The sequence below is a fragment of the Pan paniscus genome, chromosome 14, assembly GCF_029289425.2.
Source record: "Pan paniscus chromosome 14, NHGRI_mPanPan1-v2.0_pri, whole genome shotgun sequence".
Lineage (NCBI taxonomy): Eukaryota > Metazoa > Chordata > Mammalia > Primates > Hominidae > Pan > Pan paniscus.
In genome coordinates, this window is record NC_073263.2 from 32,604,974 (window position 1) to 32,629,781 (window position 24,808).

At 40.0% G+C, this 24,808-nt stretch overlaps 1 protein-coding gene across 1 annotated transcript in view; it reads left to right on the forward strand.

Annotated features, from left to right (window-relative positions):
- Nucleotides 1-24,311, forward strand: part of KL (klotho) — a 49,804-nt gene extending 25,493 nt beyond the window's left edge. The window contains exons 2-5 of the mRNA XM_034936567.4: nucleotides 11,935-12,445; nucleotides 13,215-13,483; nucleotides 18,854-19,955; nucleotides 22,023-24,311. Coding sequence (XP_034792458.3) covers nucleotides 11,935-12,445; nucleotides 13,215-13,483; nucleotides 18,854-19,955; nucleotides 22,023-22,360 — 2,220 coding nt within the window. The 3' untranslated portion in view covers nucleotides 22,361-24,311. The remainder of the gene's footprint in view (nucleotides 1-11,934; nucleotides 12,446-13,214; nucleotides 13,484-18,853; nucleotides 19,956-22,022) is intronic.
- The last annotated feature ends 497 nt before the right edge of the window (nucleotides 24,312-24,808 follow it).

The following is a 24,808-nucleotide window of genomic DNA, read 5'->3' on the forward strand; positions in this document are numbered from 1 at the left end:
ACAGATCCTCAGACAATGCTTCCTTGAAGAAGACTTGCCTGTCTAAACTGCCTTCCCATCCCAATCCCTGTTACCTTCTATCCTTTCTCTACTTTATTTTCATTTGTTATCTCTCCTCTTCCCAGGAATGTAAGCTCCATAAGAACAGGATCATATTTTGAATCCCCTAGAAAAGTGCCTAGTGTAATATTTGTTGAATGAATATGATCCCTGCAATTAAAAGCTAAATATATATATATTTTTTAACTAACAGATTACTGTAGTAGTTTCAAAGATGAATTTATGTTTCGGAGAAAATCAGTATTCTCTTGCCACATAAATTGTAGGTAATTATATTTCTATACCTGAATAGCTTTGCCAATGACTAAGATATTAATCTATTATATATTTATTAATCTATAGATCTTTAAAATTGATGCACATGTTTTATAAGCGATTTGATGAATTTTGATGACTACATACACCTGTATGTGTATGGATATCTGTAACAAATATCCAAGTAAAGATATAGAATATTCTCATTACCCCAGAAAGTTTCTCTGTGACTTCTAATCAATTCTCACCTCCGTAGGAAACCGCTGTTGTGATTCCCATCACCACAGACTGATTTTGGGACTTTATGTAAATGGAATCAAACAACTCTGTGAATGTACTCTGTGTCTGAGTTCTTTCAATCTACACAATCTTTTTGACATTAATCCATATTACTGCCTAGAAGAGTAGTTCACTCTTTGCATTAATGAATAGTATTCCATTGTATAAACAAACCATACTGTTTATACATTCTCCTGTGAATGGACATTTGTGTTGTTTTCAGTTTTCTGCTATTGCAATTTAAGCTACTATAAGCATTTTTTTTTAATTGCGACGGGGTTTCGCTCTTGTTCCCCAGGCTGGAGTGCAGTGGCAGCGATCTCAGCTCACTGCAGCTTCTGCCACGTGGGTCCAAGCGATTCTCCTGCCTCAGCCTCCCGAGTACCTGGGATTACAGGCATGTGCCACCACACCCGGCTAAGTTTCATATTTTCAGTAGAGACGGGGTTTCACCATGTTGGTCAGGCTGGTCTCGAAGTCCTGACCTCAGGTGATCCACCCACCTTGGCCTCCCAAAGTGCTGGGATTACAGTCTTGAGCCACTGTGCCCGGCCAGCATCTTTGAACATATCAATTTGTAAGTTTTACCTTAATGTTGTACAAGTCTTTTGGGGGGCTTATGTTGTCATTTCTCTTGGTAAATACCTAGGTATGAACTTGCTAGATTATAGAGAAAATCTATCTTTAATTTTATAAGAAACTGTCAAATAGTTTTCCAAAGTGGTGGTACTATTTATACTCCCACCATCAATGTATGAAATTTCCGTTGTTTTACGTCCTTGCCAGAATTTGTTGGTAGTCTTTTTTTTTTTTTTTTTTTTTTTTGAGGCAGCATCTCACTGTGTTGCCCAGGCATACAATGGTGTGATCTCGGCTCACTGCAACCTCTGCCTCCCAGGTTCAAGGGATTTTCATGCCTCAGCATCCCAAGCAGCTGGGACTACAGAGGCGTGCCACCACGCCCAGCTAATTTTTGTATTTTTAGTAGAGATGGGGTTTCACCATGTTGCCCAAGTTGGTCTCGAACTCCTGGCTTCAAGTGATTCCCCCGCCTCAGCCTCCCAAAGTGCTGGGATTATAGGCGTGAGTCACTGTACCCAGCCTGTTGTCAGTATTTTTAGTTGTAGGCATCTTAGTGGGTGTGAGTGCTCGTTGGGGTTTTAATTTGCATTTTCCTGATAGTGTTGATGTTGAGGACATTTCTATGTGTTTACTGAGCATTGGTGAAGATTCTCTTGTGAAATATCTATTCAAATATTTTGCTCATGGTGGGAAGGGGAGTTATTTTTCTTTTACTACTGATAGGTAGGCTTACGTATTTATTTCGGATATAATTATTTTGTCAATTATATACTAATCATAAACAAAAACTGATAAATTGGACGACGTCAAAATTAAAACCTGCTCATCAAATGTTAGCGAAATGTAAAGGCAAATCACATACTGAGGGGAGATATTTTAATATATGTATATTTATATAGTGCTTTCTGTGTTCTAAGAAGTATTTTCCTACTCCAAGATAAGGAGACTATTCTCTTACATTTTGTTCTATAAGTTTTATAGTTTTAGCTTTTAGCTTTGGATCTATGATCTGTCTCAAATTTTTATGCAAGATTGGGGTTTAATTTTTTCATACACTTTTCCGGTTGTCAAGGATCATTTGTTGAAACGGCTTTCCTGTTGCCACATAATTGCTTTGATGCATTCATTAGAAATCAGTTGGCTGTGGGTTTATTTTGGAATTTTCTGTTCTGCTCCTTTGATGTATTTGTCTATCCTTATGCCAATATCACACTATATTAAATAATTATAGCTTTATAATAAGTCTTGAAATCAGGTAATGTGAATGTTTCAACTGTGTTTTTCCTTTTTCTAGTTATTTTAGCTGTTTTATGTTCTTATTGTATATATTTTAGAATCAACTTATTCATTTCTACAAAAAGTTTATTGGGATTCTGGATGAGATGGTGTTGATTCAGTAGGTCAATCTGGGGAAATCTGATAACAATATTGACTCTTCCAATCCATGAAAATCGTATCTCATTCTTTATTTACATATTCTTGAATTTCTGTTAGCAATGTGTTATAATTGTAGCAAACTTGCACATCTTTTGTTAAAGTATTTTCTAAGTATTTTACGATTTTGGTACCACTGTAAGTGGCATTGTATTTAAAATTTATTTTCTGTTTGTTTTCTGTTCATATATAAATGCAATTGATTTTTTTTTTTTTTTTTTTTTTTGAGACAGAGGCTTACTTTGTCACCCAGGCTGGAGTGCAGTGGCGTGATCAGCACTCACTGCAGACTTGAACTCCTGGGCTGAAGGGAGCCTCTCACCTCAGCCTCCCAAGTAGCTGGGACTATGGGTGTGAGCCAGTGTTCCTGGCCAAATGCAGCTGATTTTTGTATTGACATTGTATTCTGCCAACTTGCTAAATTAACTTATTCGTTTTAATAGTTTTTCTGTTTTTTTAAAAATCTTAGGATTTCTACACAGACAATCATGTTTTTAATGAACAACAAAGTTTGTTTTTTTGTTTGTTTGTTTTTCCCTTTTCAATCAACATGCCTTTTATGTTTTTATTTGCCTTCCTGCACTGGCTAGGACCTCCAGTACAATTTTAATAGAAATGGTGAGAGTGTTTAAATGTACTCCTGTGTATATTTTATTCTTTTGGAACTTATTATAAATGGAATTGTTTTCTTAATTTTCTTTTTGGACTGTTCATTGCTATTTACAGAAATACAACTGACTATTGTGTGTTGATCTTGTACCTTGCAATTTTGCTGAAATCGTTTATTTTTTGCAATAGATTTTTGTGAATTCTTTAGGATTTTCCATATGTAGAATCATGTTATCTGTGAATAGGGATAGTTTTACTTCTTTTCTAACTTGGATAGTTTTTTCCTTCCTAATTGCTCTGGCAAGAACTTCTAGTACAATGTTAGAGAGCAATAGTGAAAGCAGGCATCTTCCTTTCAATCCTGATGTTAGGGGTGAAGCTCTCAGCCTTTCACTGTAATGTTGGCTGTGGATTTTCATAATTTTTTGTTTGTTTGTTTTTTTGTTTGAGACGGAGTTTCTCTTGTTGCCTGGGCTGGAGTGCAGTGGCGTGATCTCGGCTCATCACAACCTCTGCCTCCTGGGTTCAAGCGATTCTCCTGCCTCAGCCTCCAGAGTAGCTGGGATTACAGGCGCCTGCCACCACACCGGCTAATTTTGTATTTTTAGTAGAGACGGGGTTTCTCGATGTTGGTCAGGCTGGTCTCGAACTCCTGACCTCAGGTGATCCGCCCGCCTCGGCCTCCCAAAGTGCTGGGATTACAGGCATGAGCCACCACGCCCGGCCCATAAATGCTTTTCTTAATCATATTAAGGAAGTTCCTTTCTAGTCCTAGTTTTCTGAGTGTTTTTATTATGAAAGACTTTCAGATTTTTGTAAAATGCTTTTCCTGCGTTAATTGAGATAATCATATGGGTTTTCTCCCCCTTTACTCTATTGATGTAATGCATTACAACGATTTTTTTTTTTAATGTTTACCCATCTTTGCATTCCTGGAATAAATACTAGTTGATTGTGCTGTATAATTCTTAAAATATGCTGCTGGATTTGTTTTGTTAGTATTTGGTTGCATTCTTTTGCATCTATATTCATAAGGGATATTGATCTGTAACTATTATTTTCTTGTGGTGGCTTTATCTGGCTTTGGTATCAAGATAATGCTGGCCACATTGGCTAAGTTAGAAAGTGTTCTTTCTTCTATTTTTTGAAGAGCTTGAAAAGAGTCGTGTTAATTCTTCTTTAAATATTTGGTAGAATTCACTATTAAAGCCACTAGTCCTGGGCTTTTCTTAGTTTGAAAGTTTTTGATTACTAATTCAATCTCTTTTACACCTAGATTAGATTTTGTATTTTTTCCTTAGCCACTTTTGGTAATATGTGTGCTTCCGGGAATTTGGCCAGGTCATCTCTGTTATCTAATTTGCTGGCATCCAAATGTTCATAATGTTCTCTTGTAATCCTTTTTATTATAGAAATGATATACAGAAAAGGTCAGTTACCACTTTCTTTTATGATTGCATTAATTTGCTTATTTTCTCTTTTTTTCTCCAGTCAGTCTTGCTAAAGGTTGGTCGGTTTTGTTGATTTTTTTCAAAGAACCAACTTTTGATTTTGTTGATTCTATAATTTTTCTGCTCTGTATTTTGTGTATATCCATTCTAATTTTTATTAGTTCCTTTATTCTGTTAGCTGTGAGTTTAGTTGGCTCTTCTTTTTTATTTTCTTAAGGTGGAAGACTAAGTTATTGAGATATATCTTGGTTTTTTTTGATGTAGGTATTTAAAGCTATAAAATTTCCTCTGAGCATTGCTTTTGCTGCAATTTATAAGTATTGGTATGTTACATATTCAGTTAGTTTTTTATATACACATTTAAGCTTTTGCTAATCTACCTTGTGATTTCTTCATTGACTTATTGCTTGTTTGAGTGTGTTAACAATTTCCACGTATTTGTGAATATTCTAGTTTTCCTTTTGTTATTGATTTCTAGTTTCATTTCATTGTGGTAAGAAACAATACTTTTTATGATCTCAACAGTTTAAAATTTATTAAGACTTATTTTCTGGTCTAACATATGATCTATCCTGGAAAATGTATCATGTGCACTTGAGAAAAATGTATATTCTGATTTTTTTAAGTGGGTGGCATGTTCTATTAATATATATGTCTGTTAGCTCTAGTTGAATTATAGTGATGTTCAAAGCCTCCATTTTGTTATTAATATAACCATGCCAGATTTTTAATGCTGTCCATTTGCATAATATGTCTCTTTCCATTCTTTTTCTTTTACATGATCACTTTATATTTATAGTATATTTCTTGCACACAGAATGTAATTGAAACTTACTTTTCTAAAATCTACTTTCTTTTTTTTTTTTGAGATGGAGTCTTGCTCTGTTGCCCAGGCTGGAGTGCAGTGGCACAATCTTGGCTCACTGCAATCTCTGCTTCCCGGGTTCAAGCAATTCTCCTGTCTCAGCCTCCCGAGTAGCTGGGATTACAGGCACCTGTATTTTTAGTAGAGACGGGGTTTCACCATGTTGGTCAGGCTGGTCTTGAACTCCTGACCTCGTGATCCACCTGCCTTGGCCTCCCAAAGTGCTGGGATTACAGGCGTGAGCCACTGCACCCAGCCCCTAAAATCTGCTTTCATAGCATCTGTCTTGTACTTGGAACATTTAGTCCATGTGTATTTGAATATTTATTGATATGTTTGGGTTTATGTTTACAATCCTGCTATTTGTTTTCTTTTTGTTCCATGTGTTTTTTGTTTTTTATTTCTGCATCTTTTGGAAAAATCAGATTTTTTGGTAATTCATTTTTCTTATTTTATTGGCTTTTTAGAGAAACTTTTTAATATCTTTGTGAGTTTTAGGGATTACATTATTTATTCTTATTATTATTCCATTTAGAATTAATATTGTTAATCCCATTCAAAAATTTGTTTATTTCGCTTTTCAGTTCTAGAATTTTCATGTTTTCTTCAGTTGTTGTTTCTCTGTTGTTATTCTCCATTTGTTCATTATATCTATCTTTTCTTTGAAATCCTTGAAAATATTTATAATAGCTATTTTAAAGTCCTCTGCTAATCCCAATATCTGGGACATCTTGGCTTCTGTTGATATTGAATACTTCTTTTTTCCCCCTTAATTAAGGGTTTCATTTTCCTGCTTTTTCACATATCTAGTAGATTTTTATTATGCTCTGTGTGCTATGAATGAGATATTATAGGGAGCCTGGTCAATATTGTCTCTTTTTAAAGGGTGTTGTATTTAGTTCTGCCAAGAAGTTAAATTACCAGATTTACTTGATGTGGCTTTAGTCTTTGTTAGAGCTGGTCTATTCCTGCTTTGTTCTTACTTCTCAAGTAATGACCTTCCTGAGTTTCAGCTGGATGCCTGAAGTGCTCAGCTGCATTTTTCTACTCTGGCTATTCTGAAATGCAATATTTTCCAGACCTACCCAACCTTTGGTATTCATCTCCCAGACCTGCGGCTGCTTCTCTTTGCTGAGCCTCACAAAATCTTGTCCTGTGCATGGACAGCCAAGGATCCTTGGGAAATCTCATGCAGACTTCTAGGTCCTTCCTTTGTGTAGATTTCTTCTCTCCAGTACGTTGATCTGCTTCAGAGTCCTCATCATTGCTTTCTTCCTTTTCAGCTCAGCAATACTGCTATGTATTGTGTGGGCTTCATTTGCCTCAGCCATACCTAGAACACAACCCAAGGCAGAAAGCTGGAGTGGACCTGAGGTTCATCACCTGTTTCCTTCCACCCACCATTTAAAAGCAGCTTATTTGTGTGAAACTTTGTGTTGGGTTCTGTGGGGGATACGAATAGGCAAATGACAGGGAGCTTATAATTTAGCCAAAGAGAAAATGTCTATATGTTCTGTGGAATTCAGAGTATTTTCCTCGACTTCCAAAATTATTTTCCTCGACTTCCAAAATTTGGGGCTACTAGCTAGTTGGTAGGAAGGAATTCCAGATCCATTTTTCTTCTAGATTTTTTTCAGACTCCATGTTTCAAAATCTAAATGGAAGGTAAGAAGGAAGCAAGGAGGGCATCACATACGAGAGAGACTTATACCCCAAAGTGGATCATTAGCACATTATGAGATAATATGGTATTATTCTCAGAGGCCTGCCATATAAAATTCCTTCTAATTTATTTTTTAATGGTATGTGCCTGAAAGTTTTCTGTCTTTCATGATCTTGAAAGCAAAATAAGAACCAGAGTAGCTTATGAGAGAGTTTTCCTGCTTCAGCCCAGAAAAATGTTGCTTCTGTCCTAGACCCTTTGATCTGGTTCTTAGTGCCAGCCTTCATTCCTCTAGATCTGTTTATTGAATACTGGCTCTGTTGCAGAGACTTTGCTAGAATCTGAGAGATAAAAGACTCAATGCCTTCAAAACACCTACAATCCAGACACTTAAATAAATGCAATAATATATGGTTAAGGTCTTGGATAGAGGACCATCATAGAAACACATAGAACAGACATTTAGTCCATGCTAGGGAGAGGGAAGATGTCAAGGAATGCTTCCTGGAGGTGGCGACATCTAAGCTGAGTTTTAAAGTGGGTGTAAGAGTGAAGGAACTGGGAATAGGTAAAACATACCTTAGAGAGCTGCACCTCCAAAGCATGGAAGGCTAGAGAATCTTAGAACTTCAAGTGGGGTTCAATGTGACTGGGACTTGGATTTCAGGCAGAGACCATAGGGCAAGTTGGAGAACAGGTAGGCAGGGTGAGATGAAGCAGAGACTTTTAATAACCATCAAGCAGGCCTGCCATCCAACTGCTATGAGCCATTTTCCCTTTTTGAATTTTATTTTTTTAATCTCTAGAGCAATACATGTTTATGGTAGGAAATGAAAAAAATATATAGATGGGTAAAATGAAATGAATTATACCACCCACAATCCTGCTGTACAACAGGTTTTAACAAGTTATAAATCCCTCCAGATCAAAGTGCTACTAAACTCTACTTGCTATTTTATAACCTTTTTCTGTTCAGAGTATTTTAGAAACGTTTTTACATGTTAATTGATATTCTTTTGCATTATCCTGAATAATGGTATTTCTTTAGTTATACTATCATGTATTAAAACATTCATACATGGTAAACATATTTGAATATTAGACATTTCAATTGTTTTCAATGTTTGGCTATTAAAAATAGTATTTAGATGAATGTTCTTGGCCATACAGTTAATAACTTCACTGAGTCCTTGTCAATAACTTTATTAAATCCCAATCTTAAGACAACAAGCCTATAAGATTAACATACCAGGAATAATTAGAAAGCATTGCAAGACTATATGAAACCATCTCCCTGTTAATCATCCTTAGTTGTTGCAACATCCTAAATAGTGACCTTCCCACACTCTGCCTCATAATATTTAATCTGTCAAATGTACCATCTGCAAAGGGAGTGAACTGGCTCGTGAAGAGGTGGTGAAGCTGGTTCAACTCAGTTTAACAGACAATGAGGGCCTCCGTGTGCCAGGGAGGGAGTGAGGGAACTCCACAGGGAGCTCATTCTGGGGAGGGATGCCCCTCATTATCTGCAGTAAATGATATTAGAGAAGTATGTGTGAGACTCTTGGTGTCCAGAGGAGGGGCATGCAGCACAGTATGGGGGTCCATGGGGTTGCAGCGATTTCTTAGAGACAGTGCCATGCCTGGGATGACCACCAAGTTAGGATGCTGTAAAGAGTAATCAAATAAGTTTCAACAGGGTTTTGGCATGAGGTGAGCAGTTAATCCAAATGATATCTGAAATGCTTTCTAATGCTGCAAATGTATTCCTCTGTAAAATAATCAACTACTTAAAAGACACTCTCACTTGCATTATGTCATTTAATCCTCACAGTGTCCCTATGGGACAACAGATGTCATTCCCACTTGTACAGAGCAGTAAGTGAGGCTCACACCGGTCATAGTTAGAGGAGTAGGGAATCTAAACCTAAGTCTCTTCTACTCCAAACCCCAAGTTTTATCAGTACGTCACATCACTACTGTGGGCTGAATTCCTTAGCAGGGGTTGTTTCCTCCACCTGCAATATTCTTCCTTTTGGTTTGTTCATCCTCTAGAGAGAGAAGGGATACGCATTCATGGAGATCCTACTGTTGCAAACTCTGCATTAGGAGTTTTACATGAATTGTCTCATTTAGTCCTCACAACAGTCCTGTGAGGCACAGGAAAGTTAGATTTACCTGCCCAAATTAAGGAATGTGGCCAACTCAAGAGTGACGAAGGCCAGGTGCGGTGGCTCATGCCTGTAATCTCAGCACTTTGGGAGGCTGAGGTGGGAGGCTGAGGATCGCTTGAGCCCAGGAGTTTAAGACCAGCCAGGGCAACACAGCAAGATTTCATCTCTACTAGAAATAAAAAAGAAATTAGCCAGGTGCCTGTAGTCCCAGTTACTTGGGAGGTTGAAGTGGGACGATTGCTTGAGCCTGGGAGGTAGAGGCTGCAGTGAGCCATGATCCCATCACTTCACTCCAGTCAGGGTGACAGAGTGAGACCCAGTCTTAAAACAAAACAAAACAAAAAAGAGTGATGGAGCAGGAACTTTATCTGCCATCAGAGACCATATATGTCTTTCCTTATGGCCCAGGTCATTTATCATGTCCTTGCTAAACCTCCTCCTCTGAACCTTGTTAAAGTCCTCAAGGTTAGAAGAGTGGTCTATAATTATAAAAAATTCCATTGTATGACTTCAGCTACCTGCAAAACTGACCGAGATTAATGCATTCTTTGTTTGCTTTCACTCTTTCACTCCCTGTTCAGCGCTTATTCTACAGAAAGGTGCCTGGTAGATTTAGGACATGACTGTTCATAGGCCTCAAATGGGGTCAAATTAGGAAAGTCCCCTGGTTTTTGGTCTCAAGAGGTTAATTGCTGAGTACTAGCCTGGACTGCTCAATGGATTTTGTTTAACTGTTGTGTTTATTTGTTTGTTTGTTTGTTTTTGTTTTGTGAGACATATCTTTCTCTGTCACCTGGGCTGGAGGTCAGTGGTGTGAACATGGCTCACCGAAGCCTCCATCTCCTGGGCTCAAGTGATCCTCCTGCCTCAGCCTTCCTAGTAGCTGGGACTACAGGCACACAGCACCATGACTGGTTAAGTTTTGGATTTTTTGGTAGAAATGGGGTCTCACTATTTGCGCAGGCTAGTTGTGAACTCCTGGTATCAAGGGATTCTCCCAATGTGCTGGGATTTCGGCCTCCCAAAGTGCTGGGACTGCAGGCATGAGTCATCATGCCCAGCCTCTGTTTAACTGTTAACATCATGAGGTTTCCTTTCAATGAGGAAGGGAGGCCTGGGGAGGTGTGATGGGGAAGATGGAGAAGGGTAGGAGACATCATAAAACTGACAGAAGTGTGGCACGATTAAGACCCTGGTTTCTTAGACCACATAAGCAAGTGCCACTATTCTTTTGATCAACATTTGATTCTCTATTTCCTTCTTAGCATATAGATAGCTGCTTCAGGTCGTGAAAAAATACATTTAGTGAAATGAAACATAGTAGATATGTTCACCAAGAAACTAAAAAGAAAAGTTAGCCACAAACTATCTTATTTCATTGAAATGTTTGGCTGAACCCATAAGAATGTTGATGAGGCCATTCTTGGATGCCTGTACTGAAATGAACCACGAGAGGAATATTTAGGATATGTTGAAGAGGCTGTTTGGCTTAATGAACAAAGGAGTTTCTGCAGGCCCAGGGAGTGGAATGAAAATTGGCATGATCATTTTGGAGAATATATGGAGTCAAACAGAGAATTTGAATGGAGTTTTCAAAGAGGATATGTTAGGGGAATAAAGGCTGATAAACAACACTTGTATTTGTAGGAAAATAGGGAGAGTAAATCAAGGAATTCAAAGGGAAAGAGAAACTCACTTCAAGTAGGGGAGAAAAAACCCCTATAATTTTCACTCTTCCTTGTAAATAAAAAGGAAACAAATGAAAATAAGATATTAGAAGTCAGTAAGAATTTATGGGAGTATAAAGTTGGTTTTATGGATGCAAAGCCCTTTTCACTGCTGTACGAAACTCCTGGCTGCCTGCTAACAATGGACAACTGATTTCCTTGCAGCTGTATTTTGCTGTTTTTTGCTCTTGGCTTGGACCTAGCACCCTGGGTCTGTGGGAAACCAGAACTGTCCCAGAGTTCTGGAGGGTAGGCCAAGGTTAGATACTGGAGTGGGTTCTTTAATTTATTGTACTGATTCTTCTTGGGAAGAAAGAAGATTGCTTGTTAGAATTTTAGCTACGAGAGATGACTATGAAACAGGAAATTAACTCCAACGACCTGAGTCATTTTGAAAACTCCCAGTCTCAGGATAAAAAATATAATCCTATTTAGAAATTCCTGGTGTGATCACAGATGTAGCATTGGTTCTTTTCATGAAACCCGTAAATTAAAAAGTACATAATCCAAAGTCAATTAAATAGTAAGCTATTATAACAAATTCTTTTATTTCATTAGCTTTTCAAAATGTGGATAACTACACACTCAACCCAAGGAATTTACATTTTTCCACTGACTGCTAAAAACCAATGGAAATAACTCTAGTCCCCGTAGCACCTCACTGTGGGGTGACCTACCTTTGAAATAATGTATTGGTTCTAGCTGATTTTTATATTGTTAGTCATTAAGTTAGGCTTGATGAGAAACAGATAGAATTTGAGTTGGGGATTCAAGTATTATATTGCATTTCTCCTCACAACTAGAGATACATTTGCCATGGTTTTTCTCTTCATAGGCTCATGCCAAAGTCTGGCATCTCTACAATACTTCTTTCCGTCCCACTCAGGGAGGTCAGGTGTCCATTGCCCTAAGCTCTCACTGGATCAATCCTCGAAGAATGACCGACCACAGCATCAAAGAATGTCAAAAATCTCTGGACTTTGTACTAGGTTGGTTTGCCAAACCCGTATTTATTGATGGTGACTATCCCGAGAGCATGAAGAATAACCTTTCATCTATTCTGCCTGATTTTACTGAATCTGAGAAAAAGTTCATCAAAGGAACTGCTGACTTTTTTGCTCTTTCCTTTGGACCCACCTTGAGTTTTCAACTTTTGGACCCTCACATGAAATTCCGCCAATTGGAATCTCCCAACCTGAGGCAACTGCTTTCCTGGATTGACCTTGAATTTAACCATCCTCAAATATTTATTGTGGAAAATGGCTGGTTTGTCTCAGGGACCACCAAGAGAGATGATGCCAAATATATGTATTACCTCAAAAAGTTCATCATGGAAACCTTAAAAGGTATGATTGTGGGTAAAGTTCTCATTTCCTGACAAAATCTTCTGGAAAAGAATCTCTAAGATTATCTAACATAAATGATGTGAATTTATATTTTTAAATCCTAATGGAGACATTCATTTTGGCAATAGTAGAATGCATTCATGTAACACCTTTCTCATTTGGAGTCTTGAGGAACTTGAATTAATTTTTAAAAACCCATTTGTAAATGAGAAACTGGGTTATAATATTTGTAATTACTTAACTTTCAGTTATTAATCTAGATTTTTAGATTAAATTGAACATAAAACAAATCCCAGGATATCTAGCTCTCTGCACATGTTTTCCAGTTCTTGTTATTTTGGTTGAATAAAACACTTTAAAGAAAAAGGAATGTCCATGTTTTCTAGAGAAAATAGTATAAATAGATCATGCTTTTAAAGCCTTCATTTATTTATTTATTGCATCAGACACAAAGCTGGGTGTCTAGGATGGAAAGTGGTACAAGACATCTTTCCAGCCCTGTAGAATATCTATTATAAATAAGGAACTATTTTTTCAAGGTGCTCAGAAATCCAAAAAACATATTAGATAGGCTGATTTTGAGGGCATTTATTTGTAGAGTTATATAGGTTTGATTAGAGTCTTTCGTCAAGAAGAAAAATCATTGGCTTACCAAACGAGAAGCATTACACTTTATTTTTTTAAGTAGGAAACGCTCAGCTGCTCTTGAACCATGATGCAAGTGCCCAGTGAAGGGTCATGTTGCTCTTGTCCCCTCTTCCCTTTGCAGCCATCAAGCTGGATGGGGTGGATGTCATCGGGTATACCGCATGGTCCCTCATGGATGGTTTCGAGTGGCACAGAGGTTACAGCATCAGGCGTGGACTCTTCTATGTTGACTTTCTCAGCCAGGACAAGATGTTGTTGCCAAAGTCTTCAGCCTTGTTCTACCAAAAGCTGATAGAGAAAAATGGCTTCCCTCCTTTACCTGAAAATCAGCCCCTAGAAGGGACATTTCCCTGTGACTTTGCTTGGGGAGTTGTTGACAACTACATTCAAGTAAGTCAGCTGACAAAACCAATCAGCAGTCTCACCAAGCCCTATCACTAGTAAGTAGTGCTTCCTTCCTAGGCTGATTGTCATGGCACATTGTCCGTTCTTTGAGCCAAAAACAATTCCTTATGAGTACACTAAGGGCACAATTTGGAATGCTGCACCCTTCTCTCCAAAACTCTTCCAATCTTCATCTTGTTTAAGTTAGATCCAAAGATAAATAAATTTAAAGCATATCAATATTTAAGATCCGATTAAGACAGTAAAAAGATAAAACACTCTCTTTTCATACTGTGGTTTTTGATCCTTTTTAAGGCAGTTGAGTTTTTTCATGAACAGGATCTAACACAGAACTCCAAAGCCTCCGAGTTTCAGTGGTGCTGCTGAGACTGAGGCAGGAACATTAGGCAGAGTCCTCCAGAGGCACAACTGTGGGCTCCACAAATGTGCAGAAATACCCTAAGAAAGTAAACCCTAGATCCAATGATTCACTGGTCAGAATGTCTTTTTTAGCAATAGTCATTGAAATGATATGAAATTTCTTCAGAATGATCAACCAATATTTATTGAGCATCTTCTCAGTAGTGAGCCCTTAACATTCTTTTAGAGTTCCTAAATTTTGAAGGGGCTTGTTTTCCAGCATTTGACTGGATACTCTAGTAAGCACTTATTGGATGTCTAGTGTGTCCGAAGCCTTGTGTTAGTTGCTCGGGTCGCTTGGTTAAGGGGAGTGCAGGTAGAGGGTATACTGAGATGAGTAAGGGCAACCTTTGCTTTCAAAGGAGCAAAGGAGTCTACTGAGCGAAAACGATGTATGCACAAATGATGCAATGGAGTGAAGCGGGCATGGTGGTAAGTAACAAGGGCGGGGCTGGGGGATTGCTGCTGATAGAGTCCCAAGTGTGAAAATAGCCCTGAAGACAGAGACAGAGTTCAGTGTCCATAGACAAGCAGTTGGCTTTGACATGTTGGGTTATGGTAGCCAATTCATTGGTTCTGCAAATCACAGCTTGAAAGGAAACACTTGGAAGAATGTGAAATGGGTTGCTGTTTTCTTGTAAATATCCAATTGAAATCTTTTATTTATAAGGAAATAAATTAACACCATCCTTAGTACATTTTTTGCTGGTTGGGATTATTCTTCTTTTTCAGACCACCCAGTTCATTTTACAGGCAGTCTCAGACTTAAACCCTCGCCTTCCATTTAAAAGATGACTGGCTCACGCCTGTAATCCCAGCACTTTGGGAGGCCGAGGCGGGCGGATCATGAGGTCAGGAGATCAAGACCATCCTGGCTAACACGGTGAAACCCGGTCTCTACTAAAAATACAAAAAAAAAAAAAAAAAAAAAAATTAGCCGGGTATGGTGGCGGGCACCTGTAGTCCCAGCTACTCTGGAGGCTGGGGCAGGAGAATGGCATGAACCCAGGAGGCGGAGCTTGCAGTGAGCCGAGATTGCGCCACTGCACTCCAGCCTGGGTGACAGAGCAAGAGTTCGTCTCTTAAAAAAAAAAAATGATTGGATATGTCATCTTTTATGCCAGGATATGTGAGCCCAGGAGAAAGGCTTCTGAGCTCCCTCCTGCTCGGTGTGCAATTTTCTGCCCTGCCCCGACTCTCTCCTTCTCTCCCAGCCTCCTGCTATTTGAAATCTCCTTATCCTAATTTCCCTCCTCAGAGTGGATTCCACTGTGGGGTTCAGAGAGGATCTGAGGTGGGAGAAGTGAGGCTGGTGAGGAAGAAGGGGAGGAGAAAGGGAAGAAGACCTCCGTAGCCTTCCTTCCTCCTCCTCTTTACTGGGGTTGGGGATAGATCGGATGGTCCCTGGTCCTTGTTCTATCTCTTGACCTTCTGCCTGCTCCCTGCTGAGCACGGATCTCTGATAGCAGCCTGAGTCTGGCAGGTTCAGTCCTTTGTATGCGGCACAATCTCCCAGCCAGCATTGCTGTGCAGATCATGGGAACGAATGCCGAACAAGAGTGGGGGTGTCGGAGGGAGCCCTACTTCTCCTGTTCTATTCCTCATCAGGGGGCTGTGCGCTGGCTTTGGGAATTGGTAAGTAGTGAGAAAGTCTTAAGGGTACATCCTATTTCCTTGAGGGAGAAGAGAAAACGCTGGTCAGAAGCAATAAGTATAGCAGTGAATAGCAAGGGAGATGGGAGATAATTCCTTTTCCTACTACACTCTAGAAGCTATTGTTTTAGAATCTGACCTAAGGTCAGCCACTAATTGGCCCCAGAGGTCTCTCTCTCAGATCACACGGTCCTTTTTTCCTCATCAGCTTGGGGACCCCACCCCTCCTCCTGGCAGTCTCCTCCTGTGCAGAACCCAACAAACACAAAATTAAGTCACTCTCAAACCCACAGCAGATGAGAGCTTCTCTGGAAGCTCTCTGGTGGGGAAAGGCTGCAATTGCTATTTTCTTCTTCTGGTTTTCACCTCAGGCTTTGTGTTATATTGACAGTACCCTTCTCAAGCTAACTCCCTAACTGACATAGTCAAAATAAGTTCTTTGTATGTCAGTTCTGAGGTGTGTGTGTTTTCACTTACAAACAGTACTCTACAGCTTTAAGACATTATATTAAAGTCCTGAGAAGTGATTTTTAAACCACTGAACTTCATCTTTTCCCTCCTGGCTAGTATTTCAGACTTTCAGTGTTTGAGGCATGCATTTCACCTGAACAACTTGAAAAATAATATCCTAAGAAGCACACAACCTGACTTTAGGCTCATTCACATGGATTGTCACTTTACTTGGACCCACTTTCTCGGCTGAGAGGTTTGTTTTCCCATAACCACGGATGCTCATAGTTAATATAAATATTGAACTCACTATGTAGTGAGGACATAGAGCCTCTTTAACATTGGTCCCTGTTAGGAGAAAGTTTCTCCCATAACATACTAAATACATGTTTTAATAGCCATTCCTTCTGAAAGGTCCAACTTCACTATTTTATTTTTTTTTGGTAAAATCTTAGTTAACAAATTAATGGAGGTTAGGTGGAATTTTGCCCCAAAAGTCCTGTATTTTCTTTTTTTTTCTTTTTTTTTTTTGACAGAGTCTTGCTCTGTCGCCCAGGCTGGAGTGCAGTGGCGTGATCTCGGCTCACTGCAAGCTCCGCCTCCTAAGGTCACGCCATTCTCCTGCCTCAGCCTCCTGAGTAGCTGGGACTACAGGTGCCCGCCACCGCACCCGGCTAATTTTTTGTATTTTTAGTAGAGACCGGGTTTCACTGTGTTAGCCAGGATGGTCTCAATCTCCTGACCTCGGGATCCACCCACCTCGGCCTCCCAAAGTGCTGGGATTACAGGCGTGAGCCACCATGCCCGGCCTGTCCTGTATTTGCAAGAAACTTTTTTTTTCCTCCAGAAATGATACCCTAGTCTTTCATATTTGTTTTCAGATGGACTGAATAAAAGCTGTTGTTTTGGAACAATCACGGTTAAAAAAAAAAGTTATGAATTTAGTCAACTCAGAGCTCTATAAAAATAATCCAAAAAATTCCTTCAAACTCTGAACGCTTCAAAAGAGCGTGCAAATATTCTGTCCTTCAAAGCTAAGGAAACATGATTTGTGGGGTGCATCACAGTGGAAAAATACTTCTGACAGCATTCCCACAGCATTAGGGGAAGTGCATGTGTGGGTGTTCTGCAAGGGACAATTCTCCAGAAAAGGCAATTTCCCTTTGACATGCTGTTTTTAATGACTTTTCTTTATAAACACACTTACCTCTCCAGAGAAATAGCAGTGCATTTGCAACAGGCCTGTAAAATGCAACAAAACCTCTGCTATGGTTTCTGACCCCTGCTTTTATACAGAGCATCAGACCAAGGAACCTGTTCTAACAGGATTATTTCAGAGGGGAACACAGGCTTAGGGTGCAGATCTTCCAGCTGGATTTTTCACTTTGCATTCCCTCCACAGCAGACACATGAAGGAATGATTTTGTGATTTTGATTTTATAATTTGCACACTTTTCCTAAATACTTTTTTTAAATTTTTATTTGGGAGGATTTTATAGCATATGATTGAGAACTATAATCATCATCATTGTTACAGAAGAATAATTTAGAAAAAATTTTTAACTATGTTAAAAATTCCACTATGGGTGGATGACAATATTGTTCTTTCCTTCCACATTCTCCCTCCTTAGACTTTCTTTTCTTTTTTTCTTTTTTTTTTTTTTTGAGATGAAGTCTCGCTCTGTCACTCAGGCTGGAGTGCAGTGCCGTGATCCTGGCTCACTGCAACCTCTGCCTCCCGGGTTCAAGTGATTCTCCCGCCTCAGCTTCCTCAGTAGCTGGGATTACAGGTGTGCACCACCACACCTGGCTACTTTTTGTATTTTTAGTAGAGATGGGGTTTCACCATGTTGGTCAGGCTGGTCTCAAACTCCTGATCTCATGATCTGCCCGCCTTGGCCCCGCAAAGTGCCGGGATTACAGGCGTGAGCCACTGCGCTTGGCCTCTCTCTCGGACTTTCTACCATCAGTCAGATTGAATTTGTTAAATTCTGTCACTGACCCTAAACCCAACAAAAGGCAAGAGTTATGTTTATTTAGCACTTCCTCTACCTATAGCAAACCTCAATTTAGAGCGTAATTTTAAGCATAATTTAATTATAAATATCTTTTCATTTTCTTACTTAACTCACTCAGTTTTTTAAATCTTCTTTTTTGAGACAAGATCTTGCTCTGTCACTGAGGCCGATGTACAGTGATGTGATCATGACTTACTACAGCCTTGACCTCCCAGGCTTAGGTGATCCTCATACCTCAGCCTCCCGAGCAACTAGGACTACAGGCCCGTGCCACCATGCCGGGCTAAGACGGGGTTTGGACATGTTGCCCCAGCTGGTCTCCAACTCCTGGCCTCAAGTGACCCTCCCGCCTCGGCCTCTCAAAGTGCTGGGATTATAGGCATGAGCCACGGCACCTGGCCAACTCACTCACATTTTAAGTTTTTTCTTTTTTTCATCTAGTTTTTTTTCTTTTTAAATTTGAAAGCCTCATGACATTAGTGATTTCTTACATTAAAAGAAAAACACCCAAAAATACTCTGCTTACATAACACCGACAAGTAGTGTGCAAGACTCATTAGCATTTGTCATCTGAAGTGACCAAATCCAGACTTTTGGGGGTCACATTAAAGAAACAGTTGAAGAGTTAGAACTATGGGTAAAGCGAGTGTGCATATCAGAAAGTGGAATATTGTCTTCCTCAGGAGCTGACAATTTATGAAAAATAGTTCACATTCTCAGCTAGAAAGGCTTCTATTTTTGCTCATATTCCTGGCTAGTTTTGCTGAAATAATTGCTTTGAATTACTTCCTCAGGACTGCCCAGATGACGCTAATGTTTACTCTGCCCTTCACAGGTAGATACCACTCTGTCTCAGTTTACCGACCTGAATGTTTACCTCTGGGATGTCCACCACAGTAAAAGGCTTATTAAAGTGGATGGGGTTGTGACCAAGAAGAGGAAATCCTACTGTGTTGACTTTGCTGCCATCCAGCCCCAGATCGCTTTACTCCAGGAAATGCACGTTACACATTTTCGCTTCTCCCTGGACTGGGCCCTGATTCTCCCTCTGGGTAACCAGTCCCAGGTAAACCACACCATCCTGCAGTACTATTGCTGCATGGCCAGTGAGCTTGTCCGTGTCAACATCACCCCGGTGGTGGCCCTGTGGCAGCCTATGGCCCCGAACCAAGGACTGCCGCGCCTCCTGGCCAGGCAGGGCGCCTGGGAGAACCCCTACACTGCCCTGGCCTTTGCAGAGTATGCCCGACTGTGCTTTCAAGAGCTCGGCCATCACGTCAAGCTTTGGATAACGATGAATGAGCCGTATACAAGGAATATGACATACAGTGCCGGCCACAACCTTCTGAAGGCCCATGCCCTGGCTTGGCATGTGTACAATGAAAAGTTTAGGCATGCTCAGAATGGGAAAATATCCATAGCCTTGCAGGCTGATTGGATAGAACCTGCCTGCCCTTTCTCCCAAAAGGACAAAGAGGTGGCCGAGAGAGTTTTGGAATTTGACATTGGCTGGCTGGCTGAGCCCATTTTCGGCTCTGGAGATTATCCATGGGTGATGAGGGACTGGCTGAACCAAAGAAATAATTTTCTTCTTCCTTATTTCACTGAAGATGAAAAAAAGCTAATCCAGGGTACCTTTGACTTTTTGGCTTTAAGCCATTATACCACCATCCTTGTAGACTCAGAAAAAGAAGATCCAATAAAATACAATGATTACCTAGAAGTGCAAGAAATGACCGACATCACGTGGCTCAACTCCCCCAGTCAGGTGGCGGTAGTGCCCTGGGGGTTGCGCAAAGTGCTGAACTGGCTGAAGTTCAAGTACGGAGACCTCCCCATGTACATAATATCCAACGGAATCGATGACGGGCTGCATGCTGAGGACGACCAGCTGAGGGTGTATTATATGCAGAATTACATAAACGAAGCTCTCAAAGGTAAGGAGCCCTAGCTGCAGCAATCTCCTGAAGGTTATGTCACCAGAGGGCATGACACTTGATTAAATCTCCAACATCAACACACACTGTCACCCTTGGAATGGAGGGCTATCCATTTTGTGCCTCACTGAAACAGTCCAAGAGATATCTAGCATTTCCCCAAGGATAAAGGAGTGTAGCTAAAAGTAGAAGACCAGAAATCCCTAGCCCCTACTCTGGATCTATGCAAGCATAGATTCTTGTCTTCCATCTTGGATGGCTCCACAGCAGTCTTAACTGTTTCGTGTACATAAAGCAGTACATAAAGATTTAACCTTGCTGGGCATGGTGGCTCACACCTGTAATCCCAGCATTTTGGAAGGCCAAGGCGGGAGGATTGCTTGAGCCTAGAAGTTTGAGACCAGCCTGGGCAACATAGTGAGACCTTGTCTCTACTAAAAATCACAAAAATTAGCTGGGCACGGTGGCATACGCCTGCAGATTCAGCTACTTGGGAGGAGAGGCGGGAGGATTGCTTGAGCTTGGGAGGTCCAGCTGCAGTGAATCGTGATCACAGCACTGCAATCTGGCCTGGGTGACAGAGCAAGACACTATTTCAAAAAAAAAAAAAAAAAAAAAAAAAGGCCAAGCATGGTGGCTCATGCCTGTAATCCCAGCACTTTGGGAGGCTGAGGCAGGTGGATCATCTGAGGTCAGAAGTTCAAGACCAGCCTGACCAACATGGTGAAACCCCGTCTCTACTGAAAATACGAAAATTATCCAGGTGTAGTGGTGCACACCTGTAATCTCAGCTACTCGGGAGGCTGAGGCAGAAGAATCACTTGAACTGGGGAGGTGGAGGCTGCAGTGAGCCAAGATTGCACCATTGCACTCCAGCCTGGGTGACAAAGCAAGACTCCATCTCAAAAAAAAAAAAAAAAAGGATTTAACCCAAGTATATCATAGTAGATTGAATTATGTAAAACACCCAGTTAACAACTGTTTGTTCTCTCTGTGTAGTAAATCAATCACTGTGACACAGGTTTTGCAAAAGAGAAAAGATTTATTTGTAAGGGGACCAAGCGAGGGGGTGGGAGAATAACTCCCAATCCTGCCTCTCTGAAGACAAGGCTTAGGAATATGTATGGGTTAGGGAATGGGTGGTCTAAGGCATGGTGAAGAGTGATTGGCGGGGGGGAAAATGAAGTAACAGGTTAGACACATGTACAGAAAATCGTGGTGTTAGCATGATCTGAGGGCAGAGTTTTGGGCCCTCTGATGTCAAAAGACCACCTCTCAGGCACTTGTGCAGCCCAGTGGAAGGGTCAGTGGTCTTAACTAGTTTGAACTGGACAGGAGCTGCCCCAAGTTCTTGGAAAAACAACTGAAGTGACCATTGCCATGGTAACCTATGAATGTCATCTATAAAGTAGCCAGTGAAGGTTAAGTTTCAGCATACAATGGGACAACCTTCAGCTTCATGGAAAAAGGAAAAAAAAAAACCACATACACACACAAAAAGCAAGTGACCAAAAGCAAGCAGGACAGGCAGACCTGATCCAATTAACCCCTGGGTTTCAACCCTGCTAAATGCAGCTCAATATTTGTCTTGATAATTTGCCTATTTGGCTTTACATAAAATAAAGCCTTTTCTGATGAAATCTAATTGAGTCTGAAGTTGTATTAAATGGTATAGAAAACTTCCCAGCAGGAAGGCTATGTAAAAGTGGCCGGGCGTGGTGACTCACACCTGTAATCCCAGCACTTTGGGAGGCCGAGGCAGGCAGATCACAAGGTCAAGAAATCGAGACCATCCTGGCCAACATGGCAAAATCCCATCTCTACTAAAAAAAAAATACAAAAATTTGCCAGGTGTGGTGGTGCTCACCTGTAGTCCCAGCTACTCAGGAGGCTGAGGCAGGAGAATCTGTTGAACCTGGGAGGCGGAGGTTGCAGTGAGTCAAGATGGTGCCATTGCACTCCAGCCTGTGTGACAGAGCAAGACTCCGTCTCAAAAAAAAAAAACAAAAGTGATGTGTTGTGTGCAAAATACATAATAACTACTCTCCTATCCTTTTGTTTTTCCAGCCCACATACTGGATGGTATCAATCTTTGCGGATACTTTGCTTATTCGTTTAACGACCGCACAGCTCCGAGGTTTGGCCTCTATCGTTATGCTGCAGATCAGTTTGAGCCCAAGGCATCCATGAAACATTACAGGAAAATTATTGACAGCAATGGTTTCCCGGGCCCAGAAACTCTGGAAAGATTTTGTCCAGAAGAATTCACCGTGTGTACTGAGTGCAGTTTTTTTCACACCCGAAAGTCTTTACTGGCTTTCATAGCTTTTCTATTTTTTGCTTTTATTATTTCTCTCTCCCTTATATTTTACTACTCGAAGAAAGGCAGAAGAAGTTACAAATAGTTCTGAACATTTTCCTATTCATTCATTTTGAAATAATTATGCAGACACATCAGCTGTTAACCATTTGCACCTCTAAGTGTTGTGAAACTGTAAATTTCATACATTTGACTTCTAGAAAACATTTTTGTGGCTTATGACAGAGGTTTTGAAATGGGCATAGGTGATCGTAAAATATTGAATAATGCGAATAGTGCCTGAATTTGTTCTCTTTTTGGGTGATTAAAAAACTGACAGGCACTATAATTTCTGTAACACACTAACAAAAGCATGAAAAATAGGAATCACACCAATGCAACATTTGTGCAGAAATTTGAATGACAAGATTAGGAATATTTTCATCTGCACCCACTTCTAAATTTAATGTTTTTCTGGAAGTAGTAATTGCAAGAGTTCGAATAGAAAGTTACGTACCAAGTAACCATTTCTCAGCTGCCATAATAATGCCTAGTGGCTTCCCCTCTGTCAAATCTAGTTTCCTATGGAAAAGAAGATGGCAGATACAGGAGAGACGACAGAGGGTCCTAGGCTGGAATGTTCCTTTCGAAAGCAATGCTTCTATCAAATACTAGTATTAATTTATGTATCTGGTTAATGACATACTTGGAGAGCAAATTATGGAAATGTGTATTTTATATGATTTTTGAGGTCCTGTCTAAACCCTGTGTCCCTGAGGGATCTGTCTCACTGGCATCTTGTTGAGGGCCTTGCACATAGGAAACTTTTGATAAGTATCTGCGGAAAAACAAACATGAATCCTGTGATATCAGGAAGCATAAAGCAATTGTGAAATACAGTATACCGCAGTGGCTCTAGGTGGAGGAAAGGAGGAAAAAGTGCTTATTATGTGGAACATTATGATTAATCTGATTATACACCATTTTTGAGCAGATCTTGGAATGAATGACATGACCTTTCCCTAGAGAATAAGGATGAAATATCACTCATTCTATGAACAGTGACACTTTCTATTCTTTAGCTGTACTGTAATTTCTTTGAGTTGATAGTTTTACAAATTCTTAATAGGTTCAAAAGCAATCTGGTCTGAATAACACTGGATTTGTTTCTGTGATCTCTGAGGTCTATTTTATGTTTTTGCTGCTACTTCTGTGGAAGTAGCTTTGAACTAGTTTTACTTTGAACTTTCACGCTGAAACATGCTAGTGATATCTAGAAAGGGCTAATTAGGTCTCATCCTTTAATGCCCCTTAAATAAGTCTTGCTGATTTTCAGACAGGGAAGTCTCTCTATTACACTGGAGCTGTTTTATAGATAAGTCAATATTGTATCAGGCAAGATAAACCAATGTCATAACAGGCATTGCCAACCTCACTGACACGGGGTCATAGTGTATAATAATATACTGTACTATATAATATATCATCTTTAGAGGTATGATTTTTTCATGAAAGATAAGCTTTTGGTAATATTCATTTTAAAGTGGACTTACTAAAATTGGATGCTAGAGAATCAAATTTATTTTATGTATATATTTTTCTGATTATAAGAGTAATATATGTTCATTGTAAAAACTTTTAAAACACAGAAACTATATGCAAAGAAAAAATAAAAATTATCTATAATCTCGGAACCCAGAAATAGCCACTATTAACATTTCCTATGTATTTTATTTTACATAGATCATATTGTATATAGTTAGTATCTTTATTAATTTTTATTATGAAACTTTCCTTTGTCGTTATTAGTCTTCAAAAGCATGATTTTTAATAGTTGTTGAGTATTCCACCACAGGAATATATCACAACTTATTTAACCGTTCCCGTTTGTTAGACTAGTTTCTTATTAATGTTGATGAATGTTGTTTAAAAATAATTTTGTTGCTACAACATTTACTTTAATTTCCTTGACTGTAAAGAGAAGTAATTCTGCTCCTTGATAAAGTATTATATTAATAATAAATCTGCCTGCAACTTTTTGCCTTCTTTCATAATCATATGAGTGGTTGCTAGCTAATTTTTTTTTGATTAAAAAAACTTGAGTTGACTAAGCCACATAAGATGTGATGGGAGCAGTGGAGAAATGGGTGTGACTGCAAGAGGCCTGACCCACGCGGCTGGAAGATGGTAGGGGTGGGAGGGCGACCCAGGCTAGGCCATGTGTGGAGCAGAGAGAATTTCAGAGATGAGACAGCGAAATACACAAGAGCTGAAAAGGACAAAACAGAAGCCAGAGCCGCGAAGAGAAGCGACCTCTGAGAACCATCCAGCTACCTTCTAATGCCCGCCTCATGCTGACTCTGAGTCGGTAAAACTTCGCAGGTAGCTTGGGGTGAACGAAAGGAGGGAGGGCACCTCTAGGATCAGCCCCGGGACACTAGGCAGCGGCGCTGGAGGCGGGGACTTCCTGGCCCTGGTGGGGCGAAGTGCATTCATTCCTCCACCGCGTCTCAGAGCACCGCGTTCTTTCCACTCTAGTCTTCTTCTCTGATGC